At 34.6% G+C, this 16128-nt stretch overlaps 1 protein-coding gene across 2 annotated transcripts in view; it reads right to left on the reverse strand.

Moving 5' to 3' along the window:
• CNTN5 (contactin 5) overlaps positions 1–16128 on the reverse strand; it is a 1378465-nt gene that overhangs the window by 146772 nt on the left and 1215565 nt on the right. For both annotated transcript variants that reach the window (XM_044258257.1, XM_044258256.1), the window contains 2 exons: positions 3610–3737; positions 1383–1558 (listed from right to left, as the gene is read on the reverse strand). In XM_044258257.1, coding sequence (XP_044114192.1) covers positions 1383–1558; positions 3610–3737 — 304 coding nt within the window. The remainder of the gene's footprint in view (positions 1–1382; positions 1559–3609; positions 3738–16128) is intronic.

Below are 16128 nucleotides of genomic sequence, written 5' to 3' on the forward strand. Positions count from 1 at the left end.
AGAAATTGTTAACCCCACGTAAAGGAAAAAGAAAAGTCACAAATCAGAGGAAAATGAATTTAATTTAACATTCTCTAAATATTTTACATATAACATAACCACTAAAAATTAAAATTAATTTATTTGGTTAGATTAAATAATGCAGTTGGTAATTATTTCTTATATATAGTTTCTCCCATTATTTTCAAAGTAAATCAGGATGAAAAGATAAATGTAGAAGAAAATGTTTAATTTTGGTTAAACTGGTGAATCCAACAAAGATAGCTCATCTATATTCTTCTACTAATACAAATTTATCAAATTCTAGAGTAAGAAGGGAACTTAGCAATTTTTGGGTGCAAGTCTTTTACTTTACTTCTCTATGAGATTAATGCCCAGGAAAGCCAAGTCACCGGCTTTTTGTTACAAAGCCAATTAGGGATTAAGCTGATACTTGACCCAAAAAATTCCTGACTTTGGGTCTTGGACTTTTTTCAATGTATCATAGTACCTGTAAAATAAAATCCAATCTAAACTGAATTTTATTTGGTCTTACTACAGCTCTGGTTTTTTAGTGCTTCCCAAAGTGTTTAGAGAAGAATGAATGGATATTAATAAGTATAAAGAAGTATTTTAAATTGGATTTGCAGGCATAAATTGCATTTAGATCCATCTCTTTAGCCAATGTAAAAGGGATATTTCAGCCAAAATATCTGTTACCCCAGTTGCATCATCCTTCTCTCTCTCCCTTTGTTACTATGTCACTCTTTTATCTTAAACAAGAATGTGGAGGAAGCAGGTCTTTTTCACTTCTTTATTGAAAACACTATGGTGTTCTATACTAAAGGATTTGGTTCAAAAGATCCCCACTTCATTTAGTTGATTGCCATATAGATATTACAAAGAAAGGATTTGATAGACAAGAAATGAATATACCTATGAAAGCTTATCTAAGGTTGGTGTGTATTTTTGACTATTGGTTGCATGTTTAAGCTCTGTCTAAGCTCATGTTTAATTCCTCTGAGGAATTAAAGAATCTCCAAAATCACTATTTCTTGAGGAGTAGGACAAGCAGGCTTATTTCATTTATTAATTGAATCATAATTACTGGTAAGACTGCTTAAATAACACTAGTATGTAACTATATAACATCTAAGAAGTAAAGTGCAAATATTGATAATATTAATCAAGTAAATAAAAGTGGGAAAGAAGCCAGATTTGTATAATGAAGTATTTTCAATTTTTTATTGGAATTTAAAAAAATACTTTCAATTTGATGTAACATAAAATAAGAAAGTAATTGTTTGAATCAAACTGATTTTTTCCTAGATAAGAAAGTTCCAAATTTGAGTGTAAATTTTAAAAATTATTAGTACTCAAGAAATAAAAATGTATTAACTTACGGCCCTGATGCTTTCAAAATGTCCACCTTCTTTCTCGAAATCAATAGGCTGTCCTTTTAGTGTCCAGTAGAAAGTAACATCCAAACTAGCATCGTGAATTGCTTTGCAATTAAGGACAATGCTTTCTCCCACTGTTAACTCTGTTCTTTTAGGAGTAAGTTCTATTCTTGTAGGTTCTACAGAAATAAAAATATATTAATTAACATAATTGACACATAGTATTTCCTTGTATTTTATATTTTAAGTAATAGAGAAAAACTTAAACAAGAAATGTATGCAGTGCAGTTGCTCTAGATACACATCTTTAACTAAACTATTATTAATTAAATATTACCTTTTTTGTACGCTAGGGCATTTTGCTATACTTGTGTATGGAACTGATGATTTAAAAGTTACTATTCCTTTTAAGAAGTAAACTTATGCAAAAAATATAAGAAAATATATAATGATAAGCAACATTTGGTATTCCCAAAGAGGGAAATTACCTGAGATCATGACATGAGCCGGGACCCTGAGATCATGACCTGAGCCAAAGACAGTGGCTTTAACCCACTGAGCCACCCAAGCTTCCGGAAGGGAAAATGATTTTGAGAAAAAATGTGTGTGTTTAATTATTTAATGATTCAATTAAATATTTTAAAAATAGATACCCTTTCATTGTGTTTAGAGCCAATAAAGGTTAATACTGCTGTACATCTAAAGGTTATTTAAGCTTGTGATCAAGTAATTGAAATATGGTATTTTTAATAAAGTAGGGAGGGGATGGAAATAATTTTGACTTAGTCCTTTTTCCTAATTAGATTTCTAATTGTAGATATCTCAAGAAGACTGACCCAAATGATTAAAAATTAGGTTAATTTTCCTAGTCTAGATCTGCTTTTGGCAATAGCATAGTCTGATGAAGCATCATTCTTAACCACTCATAAGATCCTTTAATATGTGACATCTTTCCAAGCAGTCAGAGAGGAAAGTACAATACCAGAAAAGAAATGTAAATGTTACCATTCTAGAAGTCAGATATTCCGTTTGGCTTCCTAAATTCTGGCTTCATCAGAGAAGACAGATAATCAGAGCATACTCATTATAGTTTAACTTTGTGAGAAATGGAATGTTCTGAATAATTAAATATTCCATTCAACTTGTGATTAACAGAAAACTTTTTTGTTATTATTTTTAAAATGTCTGTGAATTCAACATTGCTTCATTATGACAAAGATTGTTTAGCACATAAGACACAGACTAGCAGATATAGTCAGATTCCCATTATGTATGCTATAAATGAAGACATCATTTAAATTATCTTCCTTCATCTTTTCCTTCTTTCATCCTTTCATCTAATGTTTGCTTCTTTTCTAAAATATCAGCGTACTGGCTGTTTTAATGACATTTTTATTTCTAAAGAAAAAGAAAACTTAATATTTCTATATTTTTATACCCAGGTATGATTCACTATTTAATACATGCCTACAGGGAAAAAGTTGATTGAAGATATAGTTCAGTTGGAAAAATTTTTCTTTGCCAATTGATGGGATTTTCTGTCTGTACTAAAGAATGATGTGTAGTCTCAAAAAATGTTCTAGGCCAAAAAGGAAAAAAAAAGTTCTAGGCCAAATTCTAGTACATGTTTGAACTAGAAAACTAATAGAAACATTTAAGTGGTAATATTTAGAACACTAAAAAATGACAGCGCTTAAAAATTCCATTGATGCAAACACCAAAGAGGTCAGGTAACCGTTTACCTGATACACGTTCTGACACCACAATGTGTATGTCCTCCTTCTGCTACTCCTTTCTGCCCCAGACCCCAGTTGCAGTGATAACAAAGGAATATTACTGATTGATGTTAAAATTGATCTTGATAGAGGAAAAATATATAAAAATATATGGAATACTTTTGGATTTTGAGACATCCAGTAAAAACTTCAGAAAGCTTGATCTCCTTCACATATTTTGTTTCTAATATTTCTAACATTTATCTCCTCACATATTTTGTTCTAATGTTAAGTTTCTACCAACAAGGTGTTCTTTTCTTTATGGTCTTCTAAATAATGGAAAGGGACAATTTGGATGTCCCAAACATGTTCCATGTTTGCAGTGTATCTTATCTTTTCAATAGGAGCATGCAGACACATACGAGCAAACACATTTTACATGCATGTTATATTTATTCACTTTCTGACAAAGCCATGAAACTATGCTTATAACACAGTTAGCTACATTTTCTTACCTTTTACAGATACTGAGGCTATGATTTCAGCAGAACCAAAGATGTTTTCCCCTTGGCAAACGTACTTTCCCTCATCAGATTTAGAAGCATTTAGCATCCGTAGACTTCCGTCTGGAAGAATAGCTATTCTGAAAATTATTAAAAAAGGTTTTTTCCTCTTTTACTTCAAATAAGCTAAGTGGTAAAATATTCTGATGATGTCTGAAACCACCTCCAAGGTAATGATAAATAAGATAAAGGGATCACTGTGAAAATATGCAGTAATAGTAGAAATGTTTTATCTTTCCAGAAATTATGCAATAAACCCACTTAATATCTTCTTATATTGAAAAGCGTTAGGGTGTTACAGGTTATTTTTCTTTTGACCCTTTTTGACAGTTAATTTTAAAACTGGTGGGAAAAGGTGACCCTGAATTTGGTTATTAAAACATTTACTATAATATCACCCAGTGATATTTTAATATGAAGTTTGAGTATTTTACTTCAAACCCAGAGTGACCTCAAAAATCAAATATAAAAAGAAACAGCATAAAAACATAGAGGAAGACAAGTACAGAACATAAAATTAATTGTACACGGCCAAGAAATGATTTATGGTAGTTTCTTTACAGTGCCATGAATGCAGCAAGGGTATGAAAATGAGACCTGATACCTGATAGCTGGGCTGCTCACACTGCACTTCTTAAACTTAAAAACATGATAGTTGAGTTTGCGTTTGGGCTTTTCTGAGACCTTTGTTAAAAGTGTACTCTGAGTGATATGAAGGTGAAAAATTAAGGCATTATTAAAAATTTTTAGAAGTTCAGCAAAAATGAGGTTGACATTTGGGATTATCATATTATCCTGTGTATTCATCATCCCAGAAATATATGGATTTCAAACTTGATTAGAACTTTTGTCTTTTTTCTCCCTTCTATACTCCTGAAATATAGCTCATTTTTTTCACCAGTGCATCAACCTCCTCAAGCAACCTGAAACGAAATAGCAGTGGCTTTTATGGTTTTATTTGATGTGCCACCAGAGTTTGGACTGACTTTTAGGAAAGAGAAAGTAATAGGTGTTTGGTAAGAGCCAGTGGCCCTACTGAACTTAAAATACTAAAATCGGATTTCCCTAGTTCTGTAAAGAATAGTTTATTCAATGGTAATATAATTATCTTACACTATTTAAGAAAAAAAATACGGGTTAAATGTTTAGTCAATATCCTTTATGTTTTTTAAAATATGTATTCAATCTTGCCAGTCACCGAGAACTGAGTTATTGAAAGCATTGAGCCTTTCAACAATCGGATTAGATTCTAGGTTGCTGACTATTGCTTATGAATTTATACTTACATACTATTATCAATAAAGATACTAGTTTAAACACATCATACATCAGAACTGTTTTACAACTTATAAGAAGGAAAACAAACTTAGAGGCAAGCCAAACTAGGAATAGAGAATTTGCTTTTGTAGTTTATGTCTAGGAGAGACACTAACTTCAGACATTTGGAAAACACAGTGCCTTTAAATGTTATAAAATCTATTGAAGATGGCCAATGCAAGATTCTGATGATTAGATAGCGCTCATTTTGTATAAAAATGAAATATATTTATTCCATTTAAATTCCAAAGGTATACATACTATAACAGGATATATTTGAAAGTAAAAATTATACTTTTCATAAACAAATGGTAATATCTTATAAGAATTATAAACTTTATTGAAATATAAATTATAATATTTTACTAATATTTTACAAATACCTATATTTTATTGATTAGCATAAATTCTATTCTAGGAAGTGAGAAATTTGGCTTAGAATTTACTTCATTTAAAAAAATGAATGCGGGGCGCCAGGGTGGTTCAGTGGGTTAAGCTGCTGCCTTTGGCTCAGGTCATGATCTCAGGGTCCTGGGATCGAGCCCCGCATGGGGCTCTCTGCTCAGCAGGGAGCGTGCTTCCCCCTTCTCTCTCTGCCTGCCTCTCTGCCTACTTGTGATCTCTCTCTCTCTCTCTCTCTGTCAAATAAATAAATGAAATATTTTAAAAAATGCATCTTGTGGCGCCTGGGTGGCTCAGTCATTAAACTTCTGCCTTCAGCTCAGGTCATGATCCCAGGGTCCTGCACAATCCCTGCTCAGCAGCAAGCCTTTCTCCCTCTCCCACTTCCCCTGCTTGTATTCCCTCTCTTGTTGTTTCTGCCTATGTCAAATAAATAAATAAAATCTTTTAATAAATAAATAAATATATATATATATATATATATATATATATATATATATATATATATCTTAAGACCCTGGGAGTATTTCAGTTCCTGATTTAAGATAAGTCCTTTCTCACTGACAGGAGGCAATATATTATACTCTCCTTTAAAGATAGTTTATGAACACCCCTGTATTTTAAGCTACTTGAGGAATAAAGAATTTTGAATAGTATGGAGCTTTTTTATCTGTCAAGTGGCAGTGTCATTTAACCAAAAGCCTACCTCCTTATAGTAAATCTTTATTGGATGAGCTCATATATATATATATATATATTTTTTTTTTTTTTAATGTAGAAAAGATAAAACAGTTGAGACACTGAATGTGATTTACTTTATAATGTCTGGTTATTACGTTTATAATTACTTAGATAACTGAATATTGACTTAACATTTTCTTGCACTTTCCAAAATTTTATATATATTCTCACCTCTTCTATTACTATGTGTCTCCTACATGTAAAATTTTCAAATTTGGGGATTAATTCTGCTGAGAAGTCCTTGAAACTGGAGTAGCATGGTAAGGCAGTGGTTAGGTAAATGTCTCATGGGGATATGGAGAGATTTTACAAATGCAAAGCAGCACTCTGGCATTCATCTTTCCATATTTCCATCTTTCCAAATCATCTTTCCATATTTCTATCTCAAAATTTCTCTATGAGGTTCTGCCTAGCCCTGGAGATGTCTTGATTCTCATTTTGTACCAAATTCCTGGATCTCTGCCTTATTAATCTGCCAATACCACAGTCTATCTAGAATAGCACTATGCTTACTCTTATCTTGCAAGGATTTATTGCTGACTTCCTGAAGCCATCTTCATCTCCAAATTTCAGAGCCATTCCACTTCCATTTTTGGCTTAAATATCAGGTACCCCACAAACAGTTTAGGTTCTTCCAAGTAGACTGCTTTCCTGGAAGTACTACCTATTTATCTGCCATCATTTTAGAGATCATGCTCTGACTTCCACAATATATTTCTTTTTGGTATCATATCATACATGGTGCATATGATATTATAGAATGATTAATCATTAATTAAGATTATATGCTTTCAAGTCAGAGAGAGCGGATTTCAAATCACTGCCATTGACTAGTATGTGTGTGATTTTAAGCAGTTTATCTCTTTCCTTATATATAAAATGTTATAATTACATTTAACTTGTTCTTCAACACTATTAACTAAATGTAAATTTGCGTACTTTAGTGTTGATTGCCATTAACTGAAAATGTACTCAAAATATAAATAAAAATTTTGACAAATTTTTAAAGGAAAAAATAAAGTGTTGCAAACCTCAAGTATCTTGAGGTGTTCAGTTAGTATTTTCTTGGGGATTAATATCTGAAATGAGAACTGAAGGATGGGAGGAAGTTAACTGGGAGTTAAGTGTGGGGAAAGGAAAGGGAATAGCATTTGCAAAGGTATTGAGGTGAGAAGGACCACAAACTCTTGAAGAACTAAATGGCCAATTATGATGGCAACATATAAAGAGGGATGGGAAGGTCCCAAAGAGAAACTGGAGAGGTAGATAAGGGCAAGATCATGTAGGATCTAGTGTAATATGGGAAACATTTGATCTCTATTTTTAAGGTAATGGGAAGCTGCCATTTAAAAAAATATTTTATTCATTTATTTGAGAGAGAGAGAGTGAGCACATGAGAGGGGAGAAGGTCAAAGGGAGAAACAGACTCCCTGCAGAGCTGGGAGCCCAATGCAGGACTCAATCCCTGGACTCCAGGATCATGACCTGCCGAAGGCAGTTGCTTAACCAACTGAGCCACCCAGATGCCCGAAGCTGCCACTTTTTTAAAAAAATAACCTTATTGAGGTGTGTAGGCATATAATAAGCTCACTTATTTAAAGTAGATGCTTTAAAAGATTTTCACAAGTGGATGCAGACACAAAACAATGACCACAATCAAGATAGTCAACACATATCTCACCCCAAAGTATCTCTGTGTTCCTTTGTATTCTGTCTCTCTAACCTCTTCTTATCATACCCCTATCACCAAGCAACTACCGATCTGCTTTGTGTACCTATGGTAAGTTTGAAGTTTTACATAATTTTATATAAACAAAACCATAATATTATATATGCCTTTTTGTTTATGTCTTGATTAATTCAGTTAAGAGAAAGCTGAGATTTATCTGTGTAGTTGTGATGACCAATAATCCAATCCTTTTTTACTGCTGAATAGAATTCCATTGTATATATATACCATGTATATACCACTATTTGTTTATCCATTCATCTTCTGGTGGACGTTGGGTTATTTTCTGCTTAGATATGTGACAAATAGAGCTGCTTTTAACATTTGTGTAACAACTATCTTACAGATAGTTTGCTTTTATTTCTTTTAGATACGTATTTAGGACAAATTACTGGATCATAGGCTTTATGTTTATTTTTTATTTTTATTTTTTAGAAGATTTTTATTTATTTATATGAGAGAGAAAGGGAGAGAGAGAGAGAGAGAGAGAGAGAGAGTGAAAACTAGCGGGAGAGAAGAACAGGAAGAAGGAGACTCCCCACCGAGCTGGGAACACAATGCAGGGCTCAATCTCAGGACCCTGGGATTATGATCTGAGCTGAAGGCAGATGCTTAACCAATAAGCCACCCAATATCCCTATGTTTATGTTTAATATTTAACTTTTTTAAGGGAAATGCTGTACTGTTTCTAAGCAGTCATACTACAATTTACATTCCTAGGAGCATTGTCTGAGAATTCTTGCAATACTTGAAATGATCAGTCTTTTTAATTTTAGCTATTATAACCATTAGGTAGTAGAATCTCATTGTGTTTTTAGTTGTATTTTCTTAATGACTAATTATGTTGAGCATCTTTCAAGTGCTTATTTCCCATCATATATCTTCTTTGGTGAAGTGATCAAATATTTTGCCAATTTTTTTAAGATTTTATTTATTTATTTGACAGACACAGATCGTAGGTAGGCAGAGAGGCAGACAGAGAGAGAGGAGGAAACAGGTTTCCTGCTGAGCAGAGAGCCCGATGCAGGCCTCAATTCCAGGACTCTGGGATCATGACCTGAGCCGAAGGCAGAGGCTTTAACCCACTGAGCCACCCAGGTGCCCTATTTTGCTAACTTTTTAATGAAACTGCCTTCTTATTCAGGTTTGATAGTTTTAAAAAATATATTCTAGCTATAACTCTTTTTTCAAGTGGAAAAATTGCAAATATTTTCTATCAGTTTAGGCATGTCTTAACGTTTTTCTAACAGCAGAAGTTCTTAAAGTTGATAAAGATTAATATATCAATTTTATTTTATGCTTTGTGTTTTTGACACAAAGTTTACCTAACCTAAAGTCACAAAAATGTTTTATTTTCCTCTAGAATTGTTATAGCTTTAGGTTTGATGTTTATGTCTATGATTCTTTTTAAGTTAATTTTTCTTTATGCTGTGAGGTATGAATCTAACTTTTTCTCCTGGTTATTTTACTTTATCATTTTTTAAATTTTATTTTAATTCCAGTGTAGTTAACATATAGTGTTATATTAGTTTTAGCTGTATAATGTAATGATTCAACAATTCTCTACATCACCCAGCGTTCATCACAACTAGTGCGGTCCTTAATCCCCATCATCTATTTTACCCCTCCCTCCACTCACCTCCCCTCTAGTAACCCAAAGTAGTCTGTTTCTTAGGAGTCTGTTTCTTGGCTTATCTTCTTTTCTCTCTTTTGCTTTGCCTTGTTTTATCTTGGTCATTTGTTTTCTTTGTTAAATTCCACGTATGAATGAAACCATATCATATTTGTCTTTCTCTGACTGGCTGATTTTGCTAACTCCATTCATGTCTTTGCAAATGGAAAAATTTTATTCTTTTTAGTGGCTGAATAATATTCCAGCATCTATATCATCTATATCTATATGTATAACTATATCTAACATCTATATCTATTTATGCATGCCACTTCTTCATCCATTCATCAATCAATGGACACAGGTTGCTTCCATAATTTGGCTATTATTAATGATACTGCTATAATCATAGGGGGTACAAGTATCCCTTTGAACTATTATTTTTGTATTCTTTGGGTAAATGCCCAGGAGTCTGATTGGATTATAGGGTATATCTATTTTGAACTTTTTGAGGAATCTCCATACTCTTTTCCAGAGTGGATGTGTCAGTCTGCATTCCCACCAATAGTTGATAAGGTTTCCTTTTCCTCCACATCTTCACCAACACCTGTTGTTTCTTGTGTTTTTGACTGTAGCCATTCTGACGTGTGAGGGGATATCTCATTTTAGTTTTGATTTGCATTTCCCTGATAAGGAGTGATATTGGGCATCTTTTCATATGTCTGTTGGCCATCTGTATGTCTTCTTTGGAGAAATGTCTGTTCATGTCTTCCAATTTGTAATTGGATTATTTGTTTTTGGGGGGTTGGGTTGCAACAGTTCTTTATGTATTTTGGATAACAACCCTTTATTGGATATGTCATTTGCAAATATCTTCTGCCTTTTAGTTTTGTTAATTGTTTCCTTCCTTGTGCAGAAGCTTTTTATTTTGATGTAGTCCCAGTAGTGTATTTTTTCCTTTTATAATCCTTTCTTCAGGAGACATACCTAGAAAAATGTTGCTACAGTAGGGCCAGAGAAATTACTGCCTGTGCAAAATTTTTATGATTTCATTTAGGTCTTTAATCCTTTTTGAGTTTATTGTTGTGTATGATGAAAGAAAGTGGTCCAGGTTCATTATTTTGCATGTAGCTGTCCAATTTTCCCAATATTATTTGTTTAAGAGACTGTCTTTTTCCCATTGGATATTTTTTCCTCCTTTGTTGAAGGTTAATTGACCATATAAATATGGATTCATTTCTGGGTTTTCTATTCTGTTGCAATGATCTATGTGTCTATTTTTGTGCCAATACCATACTGTTTTGATCACTACGGCTTTGTAATATAACTTGAGGTCTGACATTGATTGGTTCCTTTATGTTTTTAATTAACTGTTTTATACATTTAAGTGCTTCCATGTTGGGTGCATAAATATTTATAATTGTTATATCTTCTTGTTCAATTGCCCCATTTGTTATTATGTAGTGTCCTTCTTTGTCTCTTGTTACAAACTTTGTTTTAAAATCTATTTTAATATAAGTATTGCTACTCTAGCTTTCTTTTGACATCCATTTTGATTATAGATGTTTCTTCATCTCTTCACTTTCAATCTGCAAGTGTCTTTAGGTCTAAAATGAGTCTCTTGTAGGCAGCATACAGATGGACCTTGTTTTTTCATCCATGTTATTTGATTGTAGCATCTAGTCTATTTATGTTCAAAATTATTGATTAATATGTATATATTGTCATTTTGTTGCTAGTTTTGTGGTTGTTTTTGTAGTTTTTTTTTTTTTTTTTGATCCTTTCTTCTATTCCTCTCTGTCATGGTTTTCTTTAGTGATATATTTGAACTTTTTCTCTTTATTCTTTGTATACCTAATGCTATTTATTTGCAATTACTGTTAGGGCTGTATATAACATCATCTTCATACAGTAGTCTATATTAAGTTGATGGTCTCTAAAGTTTAAGGCCATTCTTTACTCCTCTCTTCCCTGCATTTTAGGTATTATGGTGTCATATTTTACATCTTTTTATTTTGTGAGTTCCTTGACTTTTTTTTTTTTTTCTTCACAAAAACATTCATTTCTTTGATGCCTTTTTGTCTCATACTTCCATATTGTCACTTTTGGTCTTCATACTGAAAGAGTCCTTTTTATTGTCTTTTTCAGGCCTGGTTTAGTGGTCATAAATTTCTTTAGTTTTTGTTTGTTTGGGAAGCTCTTTATCTCTTCTTCTATTCTGAATGATATCCTTGCTGAATAAAGTATTCTTGGCTTCATTTTTTCCCATTCAGCACTTTGAATATATCATGCCCCATTTTTCTTTTTTTTTTTTTCCCAATTTATTTATTTTCAGAAAAACAGTATTCATTATTTTTTCACCACACCCAGTGCTCCATGCAAGCTGTGCCCTCTATAATACCCACCACCTGGTACCCCAACCTCCCACCCCCCCGCCACTTCAAACCCCTCAGACTGTTTTTCAGAGTCCATAGTCTCTCATGGTTCACCTCCCCTTCCAATTTACCCAAATTCCCTACTACTCTCTAACGCCCCTTGTCCTCCATGCTATTGGTTATGCTCCACAAATGAGTGAAACCATATGATAATTGACTCTCTCTGCTTGACTGATTTCACTCAGCATAATCTCTTCCAGTCCCGTCCATGTTGCTACAAAAGTTGGATATTCGTCCTTTCTGATGGAGGCATAATACTCCATAGTGTATATGGACCACATCTTCCTTATCCATTCATCCGTTGAAGGGCATCTTGGTTCTTTCCATAGTTTGGCGACTGTGGCCATTGCTGCTATAAACATTGGGGTACAGATGGCCCTTCTTTTCACGACATCTGTATCTTTGGGGTAAATACCCAGGAGTGCAATTGCAGGGTCGTAGGGAAGCTCTATTTTTAATTTCTTGAGGAATCTCCACACTGTTCTCCAAAGAGGCTGCACCAACTTGCATTCCCACCAACAGTGTAAGAGGGTTCCCCTTTCTCCACATCCTCTCCAACACATGTTGTTTCCTGTTTTGTTAATTTTGGCCATTCTAACTGGTGTAAGGTGATATCTCAATGTGGTTTTAATTTGAATCTCCCTGAGGGCTAATGATGATGAGCATTTTTTCATGTGTCTGATAGCCATTTGTATTTCTTGATTGGAGAAGTGTCTGTTCATATCTTCTGCCCATTTTTTGATGTGTTTGTCTGTTTCGTGTGGGTTGAGTTTGAGGAGTTCATTATAGATCCTGGATATCAACCTTTTGTCTGTACTGTCATTTGCAAATATCTTCTCCCATTCCGTGGGTTGCCTCTTTGTTTTTTTGACTGTTTCCTTTGCTGTGCAGAAGCTTTTGATTTTGATGAAGTCCCAGAAGTCTATTTTCGCTTTTGTTTCCTTTGCCTTTGGAGACGTATCTTGAAAGAAGTTGCTGTGGCTGATATCGAAGAGATTACTGCCTATGTTCTCCTCTAAGATTCTGATAGATTCCTGTCTCACGTTGAGGTCTTTTATCCATTTTGAGTTGATCTTTGTGTACGGTGTAAGAGAATGGTCGAGTTTCATTCTTCTACATATAGCTGTCCAGTTTTCCCAGCACCATTTATTGAAGAGACTGTCTTTTTTCCACTGTATATTTTTTCCTGTTTTGTCGAAGATTAATTGACCATAGAGTTGAGGGTCCATATCAGGGCTCTCTACTCTGTCCCACTGGTCTATGTGTCTGTTTTTATGCCAGTACCATGCTGTCTTGGTGATCACAGCTTTGTAATAAAGCTTGAAATCAGGTAAGGTGATGCCGCCAGCTTTATTTTTGTTTTTCAACGTTTCCTTAGCGATTCGGGGTCTCTTCTGATTCCATACAAATTTTTGGATTATTTGCTCCAGCTCTTTGAAGAATGCTGGTGGAATTTTGATCGGAATGGCATTAAAAGTATAGATTGCTCTAGGCAGTATAGACATTTTAACGATGTTTATTCTTCCGATCCAAGAGCATGGAATGGTCTTCCATCTTTTTGTGTCTTCTTCAATTTCTTTCATGAGTGTTCTATAGTTCCTCAAGTATAGATCCTTTACCTCTTTAGTTAGGTTTATTCCCAGGTATCTTATGGTTCTTGGTGCTATAGTAAATGGAATCGATTCTCTAATTTCCCTTTCTGTATTTTCCTTGTTAGTGTATAAGAAAGCCACTGATTTCTGCACATTGACTTTGTATCCTGCCACGCTGCTGAATTGCTGTATGAGTTCTAGTAGTTTGGGGGTGGAGTCTTTTGGGTTTTCCATATAAAGAATCATGTCATCTGCGAAGAGAGAGAGTTTGACTTCTTCATTACCAATTTGGATACCTTTTATTTCTCTCTGTTGTCTGATTGCTGTTGCTAGGACTTCTAATACTATGTTGAACAAGAGTGGTGAAAGTGGGCATCCTTGTCTTGTTCCTGATCTCAACGGGAAGGCTGCAAGCTTTTTCCCATTGAGGATGATATTTGCTGTGGGTCTTTCATAGATAGATTTGATGAGGTTCAGGAATGTTCCCTCTATCCCTATACTTTGAAGCGTTTTAATCAGGAACGGATGTTGGATTTTGTCAAATGCTTTTTCTGCATCAATTGAGAGGACCATGTGGTTCTTCTCTCTTCTCCTATTAATTTGTTGTATCACATTGATTGATTTACTAATGTTGAACCATCCTTGTAGCCCAGGGATGAATCCCACCTGATCATGGTGGATAATCTTTTTAATGTGTTGTTGGATCCTGTTGGCTAGGATCTTGTTGAGAATCTTAGCATCCATATTCATCAGTGATATTGGTCTGAAATTCTCCTTTTTGGTATTGTCCTTGCCTGGTTTGGGGATCAGGGTAATGCTGGCTTCATAGAAAGAGTCTGGAAGTTTTCCTTCTGCTTCAATTTTTTGAAACAGCTTCAGGAGAATAGGTGTTATTTCTTCTTGGAAGGTTTGGTAGAATTCCCCAGGGAATCCGTCAGGTCCTGGGCTCTTGTTTTTTGGGAGATTTTTGATCACTGCTTCAATCTCGTTATTAGATATCGGTCTATTCAGGTTGTCGATTTCTTCCTGGTTCAATTTTGGTAGTTTATATTTTTCCAGGAATGCATCCATTTCATCAAGGTTGCTAAGCTTATTGGCATATAACTGTTCGTAGTAACTTCTGATGATTGTTTCTACTTCCTTGGTGTTAGTTGTGATCTCTCCCCTTTCATTCATAATTTTATGAATTTGGGATTTCTCTCTTTTCTTTTGGATTAGTGTAGCCAGTGGCTTATCGATCTTATTGATTCTTTCAAAAAACCAGCTTCTAGTTTCATTGATATGTTCTACTGTATCTCTGGTTTCTCCCTCATTGATCTCAGCTCTAATCTTGATGATTTCCCTTCTTATGTGTGGAGTTGGTTTGATTTGTTGTTGATCCTCCAGTTCTTTAAGGTGTAGAGACAGCTGGTGTGTTCTGGATTTTTCAATTTTTTTGAGCAAGGCTTGGATGGCTATATATTTTCCCCTTAGGACCGCCTTTGCTGTATCCCATAGGTTTTGGACCGAAGTGTCTTCATTCTCATTGGTTTCCATGAATTGTTTCAGTTCTTCTTTGATCTCCTGGTTGATCCAAGCATTCTTAAGCAAGGTGGTCTTTAGCTTCCAGGTGTTTGAGTTCCTTCGGAACTTTTCCTTGTGATTGAGCTCCAGTTTCAAAGCATTGTGATCTGACAATATGCAGGGAATTATCTCAGTCTTTTGGTATCGGCTGAGTCCTGATTTGTGACCCAGTATGTGGTCTATTCTGGAGAAGGTTCCGTGTGCACTTGAGAAGAATGAGTATTCTGCTGTTTTAGGGTGGAATGTTCTGTATATATCTATGAGGTCCATCTGGTCCAATGTGTCGTTCAATGCTCTTGTTTCTTTATTGATTTTCTGCTTCGATGATCTGTCTAATTCTGAAAGAGGCGTGTTAAGATCACCTACGATTAGTGTATTCATATCAATATGACTCTTTATCTTGATTAACAGTTTTCTTAAGTAATTGGCTGCTCCCATATTGGGAGCATAGATATTTACAATTGTTAGATCATCTTGGTGGATAGTCCCTTTAAGGATTATGTAGTGTCCTTCTGTATCTCTGACTACGGTCTTTAGTTTGAAGTCTAATTTATCTGATATGAGAATCGCTACCCCAGCCTTCTTTTGAGTCCCATTGGCATGAAAGATGCTTCTCCACCCCTTCACTTTCAGTCTGCGTGTATCTTTAGGTTCAAAATGGGTCTCTTGTAGACAGCATATGGATGGGTCCTGTCGTTTTATCCAATCTGCAACCCTGTGCCGTTTTATGGGTGCATTGAGGCCATTCACATTGAGAGTGATTATTGATAGATACGTTTTTATTGACATCGAGTTACCTTTGAAGTCTTTCTTTCTGTAGACTGTCTCTATATTTCTGTTCAATGCTATTCTTGGGATTTTTCCTCTTTTATAGAACCCCCCTTAATATTTCCTGCAGTATCGGCTTGGTGGTTGCATAGTCTTTTAAGTCTTGCCGGTCTTGGAAACTCTTTATCTCTCCATCCATTTTGAATGTCAGTCTTGCTGGATAAAGTATTCTTGGCTGCATGTTCTTCTCATTTAGTGCCCTGAATATATCTTGCCAGCCTCTTCTGGCTTGCCAGGTCTCTGTGGACAGGT

This window comes from Neovison vison, chromosome 7 (assembly GCF_020171115.1).
Source record: "Neovison vison isolate M4711 chromosome 7, ASM_NN_V1, whole genome shotgun sequence".
Taxonomy (NCBI): Eukaryota; Metazoa; Chordata; class Mammalia; order Carnivora; family Mustelidae; genus Neogale; species Neogale vison.